Below are 14,835 nucleotides of genomic sequence, written 5' to 3' on the forward strand. Positions count from 1 at the left end.
CCGCAGCTCTGGACCTCCCTGGAGCTGGGACTGAGTAACTGGGAGTGGTTTGGTCCATATAGAGGTTTTGAGCACCAGAAGTTCTGTAAATGATGCTGCTTTGAGGGGGTAAAGCACCCCTTGAATGTGGGCTCAGCCCCAGAACGTGCATAGGAAGGGTCCTGATGGCCTTCTCTGGGCAGTGAGCAGCACAGTGCAGCTCTGAGCTTCCTTTCTGTGCTTCCCCCACATGAAAGTTTGCTCTAAATCACCAGCTCTGGCAGGTAGTTGGGATTTTTTTTTTTAATCTAATGTTTCCAGTGGAAACTGGAGCACCCCTTTGCTTTACCAGCTAGGCCCAGAGCTGCTCCACACTTGACAGGGCTGTGGTCACCAGTGGAGACCCCAGTGTCACAGAACTTAGGACCCCAAGATGAGAATGGTCAGCAGTCGGATGGGATCCAAACTCATGAGAGTACAGTGATTAGAGTCGATGCATCATCACTGCCCAGGAGATTGTCTGCTGGGTACCCCCATTCTCAGGTGGGGTGAGAAGGGCAGGACCCACACCAGGACCAGCTGTGAGCACTGGGATGGGTAGGAGGGCTCCTCAATTCATGCACCCCACAATGCACAAAGTAGCATCTGCAGTGCACCTTTCCTCACCCCCATAATCATCTTTGTGGATGCAGGACAGTCAGCTGGCCTTGGCTTTGGCCTACATATATATTTTAAATAACATCAACCGAACTGACAAAGGAAAGCATGAAGTCAGTCAAAGGCACGGAAGGGAAAACATGAAGTCAGTCAAAAAAAGGCCAAAGTGTTTCTGACCACAAGGACGGTTCAGCTGGAGAAAAGAGCACTGAAAGCCACAAGTGCCTGGTTTCCTCAAATCACTACTTTTCTGATTAAAAACAAAACAGAAGAGAAGGGTGTTTTGGCAGCAGGTTCCTCAGGTTCTGGGGAGAAGCTGGGATGTCTCTGTGCTTGGGGGATACAGAGCAGACAGGAGGGTGACCCACTGGTTATCATGGTCAGATCCCAGCTCTCTGCTCCAGCATCCCAAAAATTATTCATGCAGGACATAATGCCCCTGCCTGGCCTCACTCTCCCAAAGGGGGCTGTCTCCATCCCCAGCACCAAGTCCTCATCACACACAGCACAGCTGCCCCCTCAGTGTCCTACCTGCCATTTTGTTTCCACTCAGTGCCAGAGGACAGATCCACCCTGCTCCAGGCAGAGCTGCCCCTGTCCCCAGCCCTTGCCAACCAGCCAGGATCCCGTCCCCCAGCACCCCAAAAGGACGTGTCACCCCATCCCCCACCCCAAAAAACAGGCTGCTGTGTCAGGATTGTTCAGAAAAGGAGTTGTGGGCCGGAGGGTGCTTGCTCCAGAGATGTCCCCAAGCCCCAGGGAGGGTCACTGTGGGCAAGGTGATCTCTGCAGCCGAACATGCCATCTCTGGGCTAGTAGTAGTCCTCCTCACTCTCCCCGTAGTCCACAGGTGTCATGCGGGGCTTCAGCAGGGAGAAGTCTGTCAGGTTGAGTTGGTCTGAAATGGCAGCATGGGGACAATGTCACCTTGCCACCCTGCTGTGCCTGTCCCCTTCCCCACCAGGACCAAAGCCAAACCACACACAGCAGCTTTCTGGGGCACCCCCAGCACAGCCCTATGCTCCAGCAGCTCCTGCCATACTGCTGCACTGTGCCCAACATCCCTTCCCGTGTCCCCATGAGGGTAAGGACATTGCTCACCGGGTGTGAAGACGGTCAGGCTGGCCAATGCCACCACCTCCCCGACCCTGTTCCTGGCGAAGCAGCGGTACGTGCCCTCGTCCGTCACCCGCACACCCTGGATCTGGAGCCAGCCTGTCACTTCATATTTCTGGGGGCCACCTCTGAACTGCAAGAAGGGGGAGTTTCTGTCAGTACTTGTGGCAGAAGCAAGGGGCAGTCTGTGCCACAAAGCCCCAGGTCCCCTGTTTCAGCAGGCAGTGGGGTCCCAGGATTGCCCTGGCAGCAACCATGCTATTTTCTGTTTATCCCTAGGAAAAAATAAGCTTTTCCTGACCCAGCTGGGCTGCAGCTGTGTTTGCAGGCTGCTATTATGGTGCAGTGGCCAGGGGTGGAGGACAGTAGAGTTTCCTCCAACCAGGCAGGGTAGTCCTGCTTGGGGTGAAGATCCTCAGCTGGACCCTATGACAAGCTATGGGGAGGCCTGAAGGACAGAAAGATGGAAGGGGGCCACAGTGCCAGGTTCCACCTGCTCCTCTGGCTTCTTCCATCCATTTCACCACAGTTTCTTCCCCGTTGGTGCCTGGCTGAGATGCATGGCCCCTTTGCCTCTGCCCACACCCTCTAATAGCTAGGTACACCCAGCTGGGTGCTATATTTGGGGCTGGCTGCAGGCAGGATGTTGATCCCTGGGCCTGCCAGCTCTGGGAGGGAAGCCCTGCTGATGGGAAAAAAGGGCAGGAAGTGCCTGAGTGTGCTGGTAGGACCAGAGGAGGACCCAGGCTGTAGGGCACTCGGGAGGTCCTCTTTCCAGCCCTGGCAGAGGGACTGCAAGTGAAGCCAGCACACACAGCAAACTTAAGGCAGGCAAGTGTGGAAACTCCCTGCTGCAGGACCCTAAGAATAAGTTCAAAAATTACCAGAAGAAATCACAGAAGAGAGTTATGCTGATGGCTCCTACCACCAACACACCAGCCCTGGCTCGGCCAGTCCTCACGTTACACAGCCTCCAGTCACCCCTTCTCGTCCCCAGGCAGCCAGGCTTGGCCTCTCTCAGGCCTGGTGATCCATGAGCTCTGAGAAGCACTGGGGTCACCCTGGGGTCACCTTCAATGCCCTAGGCACACCGCTCACCTGGACTGAGATGTGGGGGTCATCTCCAGGCAGCAGCATCTCTGTGCCATCCTTCCTCCACTCAATGGAAGCCATGGGGTAGGCAAAGACCTCGCAGCCGAAGATGACATCCTGCCCAGTGATGTTCCATGTGTCATAGGGAGGAGAGGTGATCTGAGGCTCTGGGGAGGGGGGTAGAGGAGAGCAGGGTGGGCTCAGAAGAGGTCCCACCCTTGGCAGATCCCGTGGGCTCTCTTGGGCTGGTCTCTGGAGCAGCAGCATTTGGTTCTCACAGAGATGCTGGGACCCTTCCCATACCTGCTCTCCCTCCCATGGCAGACCCTCACTCTTCCCAAGGACATGGTCCCCCCTCACAGCTGGGACTGGGAGCTCCCTCCCCATCTGCCCCCACCAGTCCATGGAGGGCTGCCATCCCTGCTGGCCTCAGTTTCCCCACCTCTGCAATGATGCTCCAGTGACACACGCAGCAGGAAGAGTGCAATGACAGCAATGTTACAAAGCAAAGCTTTCCTGAGCAATCAGAACATGCTCCTCCTGTGGGAGGAAGGCCAGGGGGCACTCATCCAGCCTGAGGCTGGTGAGGATGGATGAGGTAGTTGAGCTCTCAGCCAAATGAGGCCTCTGCTCTGACACAGGGTTCATGCCAGCAATGAAGGGAGTCAGCAGGTCCTCATCTCCTGGATGGAGCCAACAGCTCGAGATCCCACATCCCTTCCCTGGAGGGATAAAGTGAGGACCATGCTTCTTACCCACACCTGCTTCATGACCTGGCCCATAGTATGAGCCAGAGTTCAAGGGAAGGTTTCCACCTCCAAATATACCTGGGAAAACACTCAAGAACATGATGCTCTACAGAAAATAAGGTCACCCTTGACACCCCTCAGGCTGCGGTGACAGCACAGGGTGACCTGTGCCAGGCTGGGCAGGATGGGGCATGGCTTTCCTGTTAGACTGTCCCCTCTGAGCCCCTACCTGAGTTTTAAATGGGAGATGGAAATCACACAGCCAAGCCAAACCAACCCTGGTTTCTATTTGCAGGAGGCAGACACATTTCTCGGGAGCAGCAGGCCAGTGTGAACCCAGCCTTGCCGCCAAGAATTCGCTAACAGCTCCCTGGAACTTCCCAATCTGATCCAGCAGGATTTGTTGCTTCCCATAAACTCCACTCCCTCTTGGCAAAGCTGCTCCCAGATTTCTCCAAGCACTGGATCTGCAAGGGGCTCTCCCTGATCAGCAGGGTGAGGGGACTAGTGGGAGCCTGACACTGCATGGAGCAGCGCCCAGTGCAGTCCAGTCCCTGTGGTTTTCCTTCCAGGTGAAACAGTTAAGCCAGACCCCCTTGTTTGTCTCTTCCCACAGTGCCAGGGCCACTACCTGACTCGCAGGGGCCTTCATGGGCCACAGTGAGGTTGGCATCAGGGTGGGCATGGGCAGCCTCCAGGAACCTGCAGATCTGGGCGTAGGTTTTGCCATCAGAGCCGCAGAGGGCCAGGTGGGAGAGGCAGGCACACTGGGGCTCGGGCACCTCTCCGTGACGTAAGTCCCCTGCATCCAGCCGGCACTCCAGGTGCTCCCCACACTTGCCGTAGAAGTGGTTGGTGTTGTCCAGGTCACAGATCTGTCCCTCCAGGTTGGCACATTCCCAGCAACAGTCACAGGCATCCCGCACTGTGCCAGCCAGGCAGCCGCGTGGCATCGGGCACTCCTCTGGCTGGCACTCAGAGCAGCCCTCCCCTTCCTCCAGCAGCCGTTGCCAGCCCCGCTGGAGGTAGTCAGAGGTGCTGGGAAAAGCCTGGCCCAGCTGGAGCAAAGCCCAGTGCAAGGAGAGCACTGAAAGCACAAGGCAAGAGACGCTGAGGGGCTTGGCTTCAGACATCCTCACGGCAGCTCCTCTATCCCAATCCCACTGTCACTTGGATGGCAATTTCTGGCACTGCTCTGGTCTCCCTGTCTAGATCTGAGGAGCCATCCTGGCCTGTGAGGAGGGACAAAGTGTGTTACTGACATAGGAAGTGTCTCCCACTCCTTTTTCTCCTGGCTGGCTTGCTCTGAGCAGCAGCACTGCCTTACGTGTGGGGAAGGGTTGGTCCCAGCCCCTCTCACCCCCAGCCCTGCAGTCACGGCCTTTGCACCCTGGAGCTCCCCAACCAGCTCCTGCCCTGAGACACCGAACACCTTCTGGAGAGACAGTGCTGGTGACCCCAGCCCATCAGGTTTCATCCTTGTTCCCTTGGCAGCCCAGCAAGCAAAGTCCAGCCTCCTCTGACTGGGAAGCCACAGGGCTGGCAGGGCACTGGACAGGCTGTTCTACAACATTGTGGTTCAGCTTGTTCATATCCTGCTCCTGGTCTCCTGTCAGAAAGTTGCTCTCAAGCCCCTTTCCTTTCCCCATTGCTTTGCAAGAGTCATGAACCCTTTTTTCCTCCCTCACTATCCATACAAGCACAATGGAGTGGCTGATCCTGCAGACAAGGTGCTCTTTCTGTGCTGGAGCCAAGCCAGGAGGATGCTCCCAGTCATGCCTGGCTTTTGCTCTCCTTCCCTCCCCGTGCTGTAACCCTTCTTTTTAGGCACCACCTACTCGAGCAGGGGAAACAATGGCCTCTCCCTACAAGGGTTTGTGACCCCCTCAGTTATCACACAGACAACTGAGGCTGAGCACGGAGGAGCTCAGTGCACAGGTGAACAACCCCTGGACTGACAGCCAACCCAGCGTGGCCAGCCTGTACCAGCACAGCACGGTCCCTGCCCTCAAACCCCAAGGTTGCATAACCTACTCAGGGTAAGAAGAAGCTGATCTACTCCGTGTTTCCTATATCTCCTGCGGGGAAAAACATGGCATCTCAGAGCCTGTCCCCAGAGAGGGTGACAATGAACCAACCCTTTGAGAACATCCCTCCCTGACCCCGTCGCACCCTGGCTGCCTTCCCTGAGATGGGGTGAAATTACGGTCCTCTGCCCCAGGGCATAAGCGAGCGGGGCTGGGGAGGGGACAGCTTGTCTGCCTAGGTTCCCTCCCCTCCTGAGAACAGCACCCAAGGGCAAGCTGCAGCCCCCCGAGCTACATCCCCCCTCTCGAGGCTAACACAGCGCAGCGCTGGGGTGGGGGTGGCCCGGACAGTGGGTTACACGTATGCATCCCCCGGATTACAAACCGTGAATATTTGACCCGTTTTCCAGAGCCCACCAGGCACCCCAGGAGTGGAAAGGGGCAGAGGGTCCCAGCGCCGGAGCCCCTCCCCACCCTACCCCAGTCTGTGCGGAGTAAGGCTCCATCCCCGATGGATGTGGGGGGCCAGAGAAAGGGTACGGGGGAATTGCAGAGTTGGTCTCTGGCTCCTCACTTCTGGGGTGCAGGCGCTGGGGGTGCTGGAACAGTGCTGGGAAGAGGCACGACGTCCCTTGGGGTCCCCCAGGAGCCTCCCCGCCATGAGCCGCCACTTACCGGAGGCGCCGGTGCCGGGGGCCGCGGGTGCGCAGTGGCCGTGGCGGCGGGGCTGCTGGCCCCCAGGGCTGCTGGACCCCGGCCGCTCCAGCACCGCCGTGATGTCAGCGAGACGTGAATCCCCCCGCCCCTCTCCGGGCCCGTGGCCCGTCCCTGGACCGGGACACGGGCTGGCTGGCACCCCTTCCCTGCCGGGGTCCCGCCACGCACCGCACGCTGGCCACGGGGCTCTGCCGCTCCCTGGCACCGGCGCCTCCCCTCTGGAATCACCCCCAGTCGTGTGCGGGACCCGGGTTAATGCTCCGCCCCGTCCGTGGGGCAGGGGGGGACTGGGACTGCGACTTTGCCGTCCAGCTTGGCAGCAGTCCTTGGGGACAAGTGAACGGGAGAGGTGGGCATGGCTAAGGAAGTGGTCAAAACATCTCTCAACCTGTAATTTGGTTGGGAAACATAGACTGAAAAGTTGAGCAGCTGCTGTAAGTAAATGGGGGGATAACTGCCGAGGGATGTCTGTGCTCGCCCCACACCAGGAGCCACATCTGAAGGGGATATTGGGGTGTAAACCACGGTGTTCCCTTGGCTGGAGTGGAACTATTGGAGCAATGGTGGGGCTGCTCCCTGCCACAGCAGTGCCCCAGCACAGGGCTGGGGCTCCAGACCTCCCCAGCAACCTGTCTTGCTGCTCCCTGCCTCAGTTTCCCTCCGGAACTGACTGAGGAGTGGGGGACCCAGCATGCCTTTGCAGCACAAACACGCACTTGCATTTGCATCTTGCTCCGGATGCCATGCCGGGGGGGATCACACAGCCCGCTCCTCTCCAGGCAAGGAATTTGTGGGATTGAATTCCCTCATGAAGCTCAAGCAAATCGGGACCCCTCTAAGGATCTGGTTTCCTTCACCATGCTGCAAAAATCTGCTTCTGCTTTCCAACACCCTCCTGCAAATTTGTTCCGGGTTCCAGGGCTTTTGCTTGATCACTTTGTGAATCCAGCCATGTCTAACGATGGAAAATGCAGCAGGCTTCAGCCCCCTTAAATCTGTCTCTGCCAGCCAAACTCCCCGCTCCAGCCCCCTGCTGCAGAGGGGGGTTTCCTGCCAGCTCTGCCTTCAGCCTCACATCCCACTCCCCCTCTGTGGCCCCCAGCCCCTTGGCTCAGGGCTGCCTTCCTCCCTGGCTCCCCTTGTCCAGCCTATTGAGTTCGGTCCCCACATGCCACAAGTTTTCAGGTCCAGTGTCCACGAGTTGCTGAGCAGCTGGGGCTGCAGCTGTTTTGGGAGCAGGGAAAAAGTCAGGAAGGGCTGAGGTTTTCCTACATGCAGCCTCAGAGCTGGGTCAGAGCCTGAGCAGAGAGGAGACAGACTGCAGGTGGCTCAGACCGGAGTGCTGAGCCTCCTGGGCTATCCCTGCCATACCACCCTTCCCACTTTGGGGTGAATGACTGCCTGCATGTTCAGGCATTCCTGCACCAAACACACACTTACTTGCCCCTGCTCCACACAGAGGGCAAAGCAGTGAAGCAAGCCTGGCCCATTATGCCACCTCCCGCTCACAAAGCTCCTGGCCAGCACAGAAACAGAGCCAGCACTGAAATCCCAGGCACTGCTGAGAACAGACCATCAGTATTTCTGGTTATTTGTGTCTCTTGTCCTCGGCAAGGGGGGGCAGGTCACATTGCTGCTGTCCTTTCTCACACATGGTTCCTTCTCCTGTGATGTGCCATGGCCCAAATGCTTGGTGTGTCTTATCTTCATGGCATTATCATGGCCTCTGGGTGGCTCAATTCACCTGAGTGTCACTGCAGCATCAGCCACTAACAGGGGAGAACCCCTGGCCAAAAGTGAAATCCAAACACAGATCGGAGCAAGAACAACTCCAGTTGTGGAGCAACACAACCCATTCTCAGAAAGCCAAGGGCTGCTTAGCTCAGCTCAACAAGATGGAGCTCAAACATGGCAGTTAATTAAACCTCCTGCTTAATGAGACTATTGAATGTGTTAGTGAACAGCAGCAGCTATGAATGAGGGGTGGAAGATGTAACCTGTGCTTAACAAGGAGTTCTGCTCAATCACACCCGAAGTCAATCAACACAGCCATGGCTGCAAACGGGTTTGTGGCTTATATTGCTTGACAAGTTTGTGGGGAAAAGGGTGATCACCGCCCTGCATGGCCTGGCACTTAGGTAAATTGCATTCCTGGCTCCCTACCAGTGATGGCTAGTTATCTCTCCCTTTTCCTCACTTTTCATGAGCCCAGTGAAGCTCCTGGAACTGGGCTTTGAAGGCTGAGCCTAAAGCACCAAAGCCTCCTCCTCTCTTCCAAGTGGGTTGCTCCCCATCACTGTTTCTCATCTTGTGATGGTCCCATAGAAGCCAGGAGTCCATGGGTACTCCTGGCAGGCCTGCATCCTTGGCATCCCTCCAGAGCTCTGCCATCAGACTGGAACACATCACATCCAGTCAGGGGTACCACACTGCTCCTGGCCCACTGACCCCCTCCCTGAAGCTTTGGGCTGATCCCCCAGACATCCCATAGCAATCTGGGGTTTCTGGCAGATGAGGCCATGGGAAAAATCCACTCTGGAAAAAAGTCCTAGGCCAAGTGACTCAATGTACGTAATGTCCAGCAGGGCTGGAGGGCAGCACTGGGGCTGGGCTGGTGGGGTTGAGGATGTGGGTTGTGTCACAGCAGAAGTAAATGTCACCAGAGATCATGGGACAGAATGTTGCCAGCACACTGCCTGGGGCTGTGGGGGGCTCATTCTGATAATAAACCAAATCTCTGCATTCACATCAAATACAGTCTCTGTTTCCTGCTGCTCTGTTTTCTGACAGCCTGAAACAGCCCGGTTCTGACCAGCCCACACCAATGCCGAGCTGTTCCCAGCCACATTCCCAGGTTCCACTGTGGGTTCAAGGCATGGGCAGCAGGCAGGTCCCCCCCCTCCTGCGTGCCAGGCCGGACCCGCGCTAGGAAGCAGCCAGGCTCAGGTTTCTCCAGGCTTTTGCAGACCGAATTCCTCTGAAGAACCAACCCGTCAGCAAATTCTTGGGGAAGCGGTTGCAGCTGTGTGCAGGGACAGCCTGATGCCCAGTCCGCCCGGGGTCCCCGGCAAGAGCCGCGGCTCAGCTCCATCCCAGCAGGAATCATGCTTTTCCCTGAGGTTTTCCCACCAGCCCCATCCAAGCTCAAGTCTAATAACCCGGGGGCAGGAACCGAAAAGACGGCGGGGGCTGCATTCCTGGGATGTCCCCGCACTGGCACGGTCGTGCCAAATTTGACACTCCTGTGCCAGGTTCCACGGCCCTAAGAGCCGCCCGGCTCCTGCCACACCCGGACCCCGCAGCAAAGCGGAGCCCCCGCGTGTCCCCGCCCGGCCCGGGGCTGCGGCTGGCGGTGCGGGCAGGCGGCTGCGGAGTCTCTGCTGCCACCTCCAGGGCACCGCTGCGCTCGTCCCCTTGCGGTGACATTGACCCTGTCCGTGGGGGCTGCGGAACCTGGAGTAATGCCTGGACACCTCAGCCCCACCACCCCTGCCTTCCTGCTCTCTAAAAGCCCCACTATCGGCAGAGCCCCCTCACCGCTATGCAGTGTCCTGAGGGGCTTGGGCACATTCCCTGTGGTGGTGGGATCCTCTGTTCAGCCTGCCCTGCTGCTCGGGCTGCATGCCCCCCCCCCAGACCGGGTGGGTGCTGCCAGCTCAGTGGCACCGCGCCCGCTGTCGCCTTTGCCACCCTCCCTTTCCCCAGGCTCCAGAAGCGCCAGCAGGGCTGGGACGCAGCCAGGGAAGGTGACCCGCTGCCAGCACCCCGGCACCCCCTGCCACTGGGGACGGGAGCTGGGGAGGGGGAGCCTGCCCGCTCCCCCCTGCAAGAGGCTGCCCATTTCCAGGCGTCATTAAAGAGCAATTAGCTGGAAATTAAGCTGAGAACAAGTATTGATTAGCTCATTAAGGCTGGGGGAGCCGGCTGAGGCGGTAGGAATTGCTGCCGCTCGCCCTCATTATGGGCAAGGTTAAAGCATGTGGTCGGGCAGCTCATTAAAAATGCCAGGGACCAATCGATGTCCCCAGCCCAGCGCCGGCCAGCACCCCCAACACCTCTGGGGATATCCAGCTGCTGTCTTTCTGGGACTGGCCCTTGACCTTTGTGATGAGCCAGCTCGGGAAGGCACAGAGTATCCACTGCTGCATCCTAGGCTCCACTGCAGAGGCAGCAGTGTCCCTTTTGGGCTTGTCAATCCCCCAAAACTCACTGGCCAAATGAGTTTTCTCTTCCCCAATCAGGAGAATCCACGGGGACAGGTTCCCCCGAGCGCAGTGAAGTGGCAGAGTCTGTGGGCTCACTGCTCTGCTGCCGGCTCCAGGAGAGAACAGGCACCGTGGCTGATTTGCAGGGCAGCACCCCAGACCTGCAATGCTCCAGAATTGAGTTTTTCATGTCCCTGCCCAGTGGTGTCAGCTTGTGCAGGTGTGGGACAGACCAAGGGGGAATCTCAGGATAGAATGAAAGCAGGTGACAGATGAAAGACACTCAGTGGCTCTGTGTGGCTGAGTACTGCCACATTACACCACCCTGTATCCCAGCCTCACAGCTCTTGGGGGGCTCTTGGGGTGAGCCCAGGCTCAGCCCGGCCAGACCCTTTCAGCTGGACCAAGCCACCCCGAGCATCTGTGTCTCTGGTCCTGTGTGCCTCCTATTTCCATCTCTGCCTCTTGTGGCCACCAGCAGCTCAGGGCCAGCTCCCAGCCAGCACACACAAGGAGAGTGTCCCTGCAAAGCCGGGTGGTGCGTGTGGGAGGAGGCAGGTGTCATCATTATTTTTGTTTTCTTTAAGCTCCTCTGGAAATATATTGTATTCTCAGATAATCCCGTTCAATTACACCACAATAAAACACATAATAAAAACGTAATTCATTTTTCCTGAGCGCTCCATCTCCCTGTGTCTTGGCAAGCTATTAAAAATTTGTCTTCATTTTTCTGGCAAGAGCCTTGTACCTTTTCATCTTTAATTTATGAGAGCAGAATAGCTACTGACAAGCCCTTATTGCACGGCGAGGGGCTGCATTATTTATAAGCCGCCAATGGCTGGCTCAGGGGAGATATTTGCAATATTCCGTGGCCGGGAGAAGGAGGGGGACAGATCACTGATGTGCCTGTCCCAATCCACTCACTTCCCCACCTTGGGTGGGTGGGTGCTGGGTGCAGGTGTTCTCCTGGCTGCCCCTTGAGGGCAGCAGCTGGAGCCTAGCCTCTGCCAGCCCCTGCCAGCTGTGCAAGCTGTGGTGCAGGGTGGCTTTGGGCTGCCTGGCCCTTATCTCGTCCCTGCTGTATCTGCCCATCTTGGCCTTTGCAGCGGTCTCGCTCCTGTCCTTCAGCACGGGGCACTGCAGAGCACGGTTGCCTCCATCCCTCCTCTCTCTGGCTGGACATCCACGGCTGCTTCTGGCTGCCCTGGTGGGACAGAGAGCTGAGGGACAGGCAGCTGCTGCCCGCAGGCTTGCCAGGGTCCTGCGATGTGCCCTCCAGTGTGCTCTCCCATAGTTGTACACAGAAAGTGGGATAAAAATAGTCCTGCAGGGAAGGAGCAGGAGCAGGGCTGGGATTGTCCTGTGAGCAGGCTGCAAGAGGGGGTGTGAGTGTGGGCAGAGCCAGGGTGACGCTCTGGCCTCTCCAAACCAGCAGCATCCAGAGCAGCAGCTTAGCAAAGCTCTCTGCGCAGTGGCGAGCTCCAAAGCCGACTGTACTAAAAAAAGCCCTCCTGACAGCTGGATAAGCTTCACCACATGCCAGGCCAGCCAGGGCTGCTGCAAAGGCAGTCAGCTGGAAAGCAGGGAGCAGAACCCAGCCCCAGGGGGTGCAGAGACACCCCAAAAGCCAGCCTGCCCCTCTCTCCTGCTCCCATCCTCACCCCAATGGCAGTCCCTTTCCACCATAAGCAAATAAGCCAGCAGCACACTTCTCTTTGCTGTTCGTTTTGTATAAACAATCTGCTTTTATTGTATGGTATATATAGGTACATTATATGTATATCAAAAATATCTAGAGGAAACCACAGTGCACTTAAAGCTATTGAGAAGGTCCACCTGAAAGCAAGCACTCCAGGAGGGGGTAGAGTAACCCCTCAGGGGAAGCCCAGCCCTGAACACAGATGGCATTAAAATGATAAAAAAAACCAAGACTCTACTGGGATTAAAATGTGCCATTTGCTCTGGGGATAGAAGCAGCAGAAAGCCAGATTAAATGCCCAGAGCGGCCCGGAGGAGAGCAGAAGGTGAGATGGGAGCACACGCCTGGGCTGGGAGAGTTCCCCACTCTGAGCTCAAGTCACTACGTGCAATTGATCACTCACCCCCAACTATTTTGGCAATGGGGAGTTTTCCTCTCCAAAAACTGCTCTGCCATCCCCAGGTACCAGCTGCTGAACCACTGGGCACTGTAGAGTACCTGCAGAGCTATTCTACTTTCAATTGCTGATTCTCTGCTGCCTCCTAAAGCTGGGGAGCACCATTTTCTTCCTCATCCCACTTTTTTTTTTTTTTCCTCTACTACAGCTCACAAGGTCTCTGGTGCTGCTGCCTGCATTTCCCTGTGCACTGCACAGAGCTACAGGCACACCCAGAGGGGAGGAGTGCCCCAGGGTGCCAGCCAGGCGGTCCCCAGGGCAGGGCTGAGCCAGGCACGGGAACAGGGTTAGGTGTGGTGCTGCATGGCTGCAGGCACCCCGGGAAGCAGGGCTGAGCACCTGGGACCTATGGACACAGAATGGCCAAGGGAAAGTAGCAGCACCCCGAGGGGATCCAAAGGGCGAAGCTCAGCAATGGCCTGGCAGCTCCGCGGAGCTCATCTCGGCCATCCCAGGGGCACATCTTGGCCACCCCAGGACCCTGCTCAGAGCCCTTTGTTGAAGTAGACGGTCTCCAGCCTTGGATCTTTCTTCCGAATCTGATCTTGGACTTCAGGCTCCAGGCTGCTCACAGGCATTGAGCTGTAAGGGAAACAGAGATGCAGAGGATGGAGGGGGTAAACCCACTGATGGCCTCGGGTTGGAAACTACCTGCTGCACCCATGGGGATGCACGTCCCCAGCATGGCCCAGCAGAGGCCCTTGGGTCTGCACTGCTAACTGTGCAGTGAGATGTCTGTGCACAGGTTTAAGCCCCTGACTGCTTGAAGAAGCAAAAGAATCTCCCGGGAGTCAGACAGCACCCCCATCCCACACAGAAGCCACATGTGCAGGCAAAGTGCCTTTCTGTACCTTTTCTGTGGGAAGAGTGCACAGCACAACGGGGTGGCAAACACCAGACTGCAAGGGAAAGACATGAAAAGGTGAAGCTGGGCTGCATAAATCACCCACACCCACCCATGGCCTGATCCCAGAGCAACAATGAGGCAGCCCAGAGCTGTGCTGGGTGTTCAGCCAGGAAAGGGCTACAAGATGCTCTCTCCAAGCTCCAAACCCTGCATTTGGCTCTTGAGGTGCGGCAGGCAAAGTCTGTCCCCCGATGATGTGGGGGAACACCAATGCTGAGCAGGAGCCCGTGGCAGGCTTGAGAGATACCAAGATGAAGCAAAACAACTCCTGGCCCCAGAGCCTCATATCCCATTCCATCTGCCTGGGGTGCCACTAGCCTGGCCAAGCTCTGGCACCCCCCCAAGAAACTCGGGTAGTTCTCCCCGCCCAGTGCCAAGCAGGGTTCCCAGCAGCACCATCCCATACACTTGGGCTTGGTCTGTGCCCAGGGTAGCAATGCCCATCGGTGGAGGAGGACTTACCAGAGTCCCACCAGGCCAACCTGCAGGGGAGCGTTCAGGTACGGGTACCGCTGCCAGGGACAGGGAGAGGATGTGTGTCAGTGCAATCAACAGGGTGAGAAGGTGTCTATTCCCCAATAGGGTGCCAGCCCTGAGGGGTGCCAACAATGTGCCAAGCTTGGGTGTCCCTACATCCACCCACCCACCCCAGGCTCACTGGTACCTTCAGGAAAGCTCTCTTCTCCAGCATGTTCATGATCACTGGCGGAATAGCTGTATCAGGGAGGAAGGAAATGAGCTCCCAGTGATCCCTGCCAGCAGTGGGACCTCATCCCAGGCTGCCAGGGATCAGCTGCAATCTCCCAACACATGTGGAGGAGGGGACACTCACCCATGGCTGGCGCTGCCATGCCAATGCGGGACACCACCACCTGGAAAATGGCCTTCTGGGCTGCCGCTGTGGATTCGCCCAGGCGGTTCCCATTCTCATCCGTGACAGGGATCCCCAGCTTGAGTTCTCTGCAGGGACAGAGGGGCACAAGGGTGAGTGGAACAGGACACAGGACAGGGACATGTCTCCAAGGGAGGTTGGCATCCTCCTGTACCCCATCCACTAGCTGCACTAAAATCATAGGAGGTCTCAGCTGGACCCACATTTATTTGGCAGCAGTCCTCAATAGGACTGTATAAGCACCAATAACCCCCCAGGTTGCAATCAGGTGATTGTACCCTCAAGCCAACCCCTCACAGCGAGGAAGAGCAAGGAAGTCCCTGCATTCCTCACCAGTG

At 57.3% G+C, this 14,835-nt stretch overlaps 2 protein-coding genes across 3 annotated transcripts in view; both read right to left on the reverse strand.

Moving 5' to 3' along the window:
- Positions 1 to 858: 858 nt before the first annotated feature.
- On the reverse strand, positions 859 to 6,414 carry KAZALD1 (Kazal type serine peptidase inhibitor domain 1). Its single transcript, XM_058841548.1, has 5 exons — positions 6,296 to 6,414; positions 4,225 to 4,825; positions 2,851 to 3,011; positions 1,738 to 1,885; positions 859 to 1,534 (listed from the first exon to the last, which is right to left on the reverse strand). Exons 2-5 carry the CDS (start codon positions 4,724 to 4,726, stop codon positions 1,449 to 1,451), a joined length of 897 nt encoding a protein of 298 aa, XP_058697531.1. The 5' UTR covers positions 4,727 to 4,825; positions 6,296 to 6,414; the 3' UTR covers positions 859 to 1,448.
- A 5,842-nt stretch (positions 6,415 to 12,256) lies between these two features.
- Positions 12,257 to 14,835, reverse strand: part of SFXN3 (sideroflexin 3) — a 4,937-nt gene continuing 2,358 nt past the window's right edge. For both annotated transcript variants that reach the window (XM_058841072.1, XM_058841073.1), the window contains exons 7-11: positions 14,438 to 14,565; positions 14,270 to 14,319; positions 14,068 to 14,117; positions 13,550 to 13,597; positions 12,257 to 13,280 (exon numbers count right to left, since the gene is read on the reverse strand). In XM_058841072.1, coding sequence (XP_058697055.1) covers positions 13,184 to 13,280; positions 13,550 to 13,597; positions 14,068 to 14,117; positions 14,270 to 14,319; positions 14,438 to 14,565 — 373 coding nt within the window. In that variant the 3' untranslated portion in view covers positions 12,257 to 13,183. The remainder of the gene's footprint in view (positions 13,281 to 13,549; positions 13,598 to 14,067; positions 14,118 to 14,269; positions 14,320 to 14,437; positions 14,566 to 14,835) is intronic.

The sequence above is a fragment of the Poecile atricapillus genome, chromosome 6 (genome assembly GCF_030490865.1).
Source record: "Poecile atricapillus isolate bPoeAtr1 chromosome 6, bPoeAtr1.hap1, whole genome shotgun sequence".
NCBI lineage: Eukaryota > Metazoa > Chordata > Aves > Passeriformes > Paridae > Poecile > Poecile atricapillus.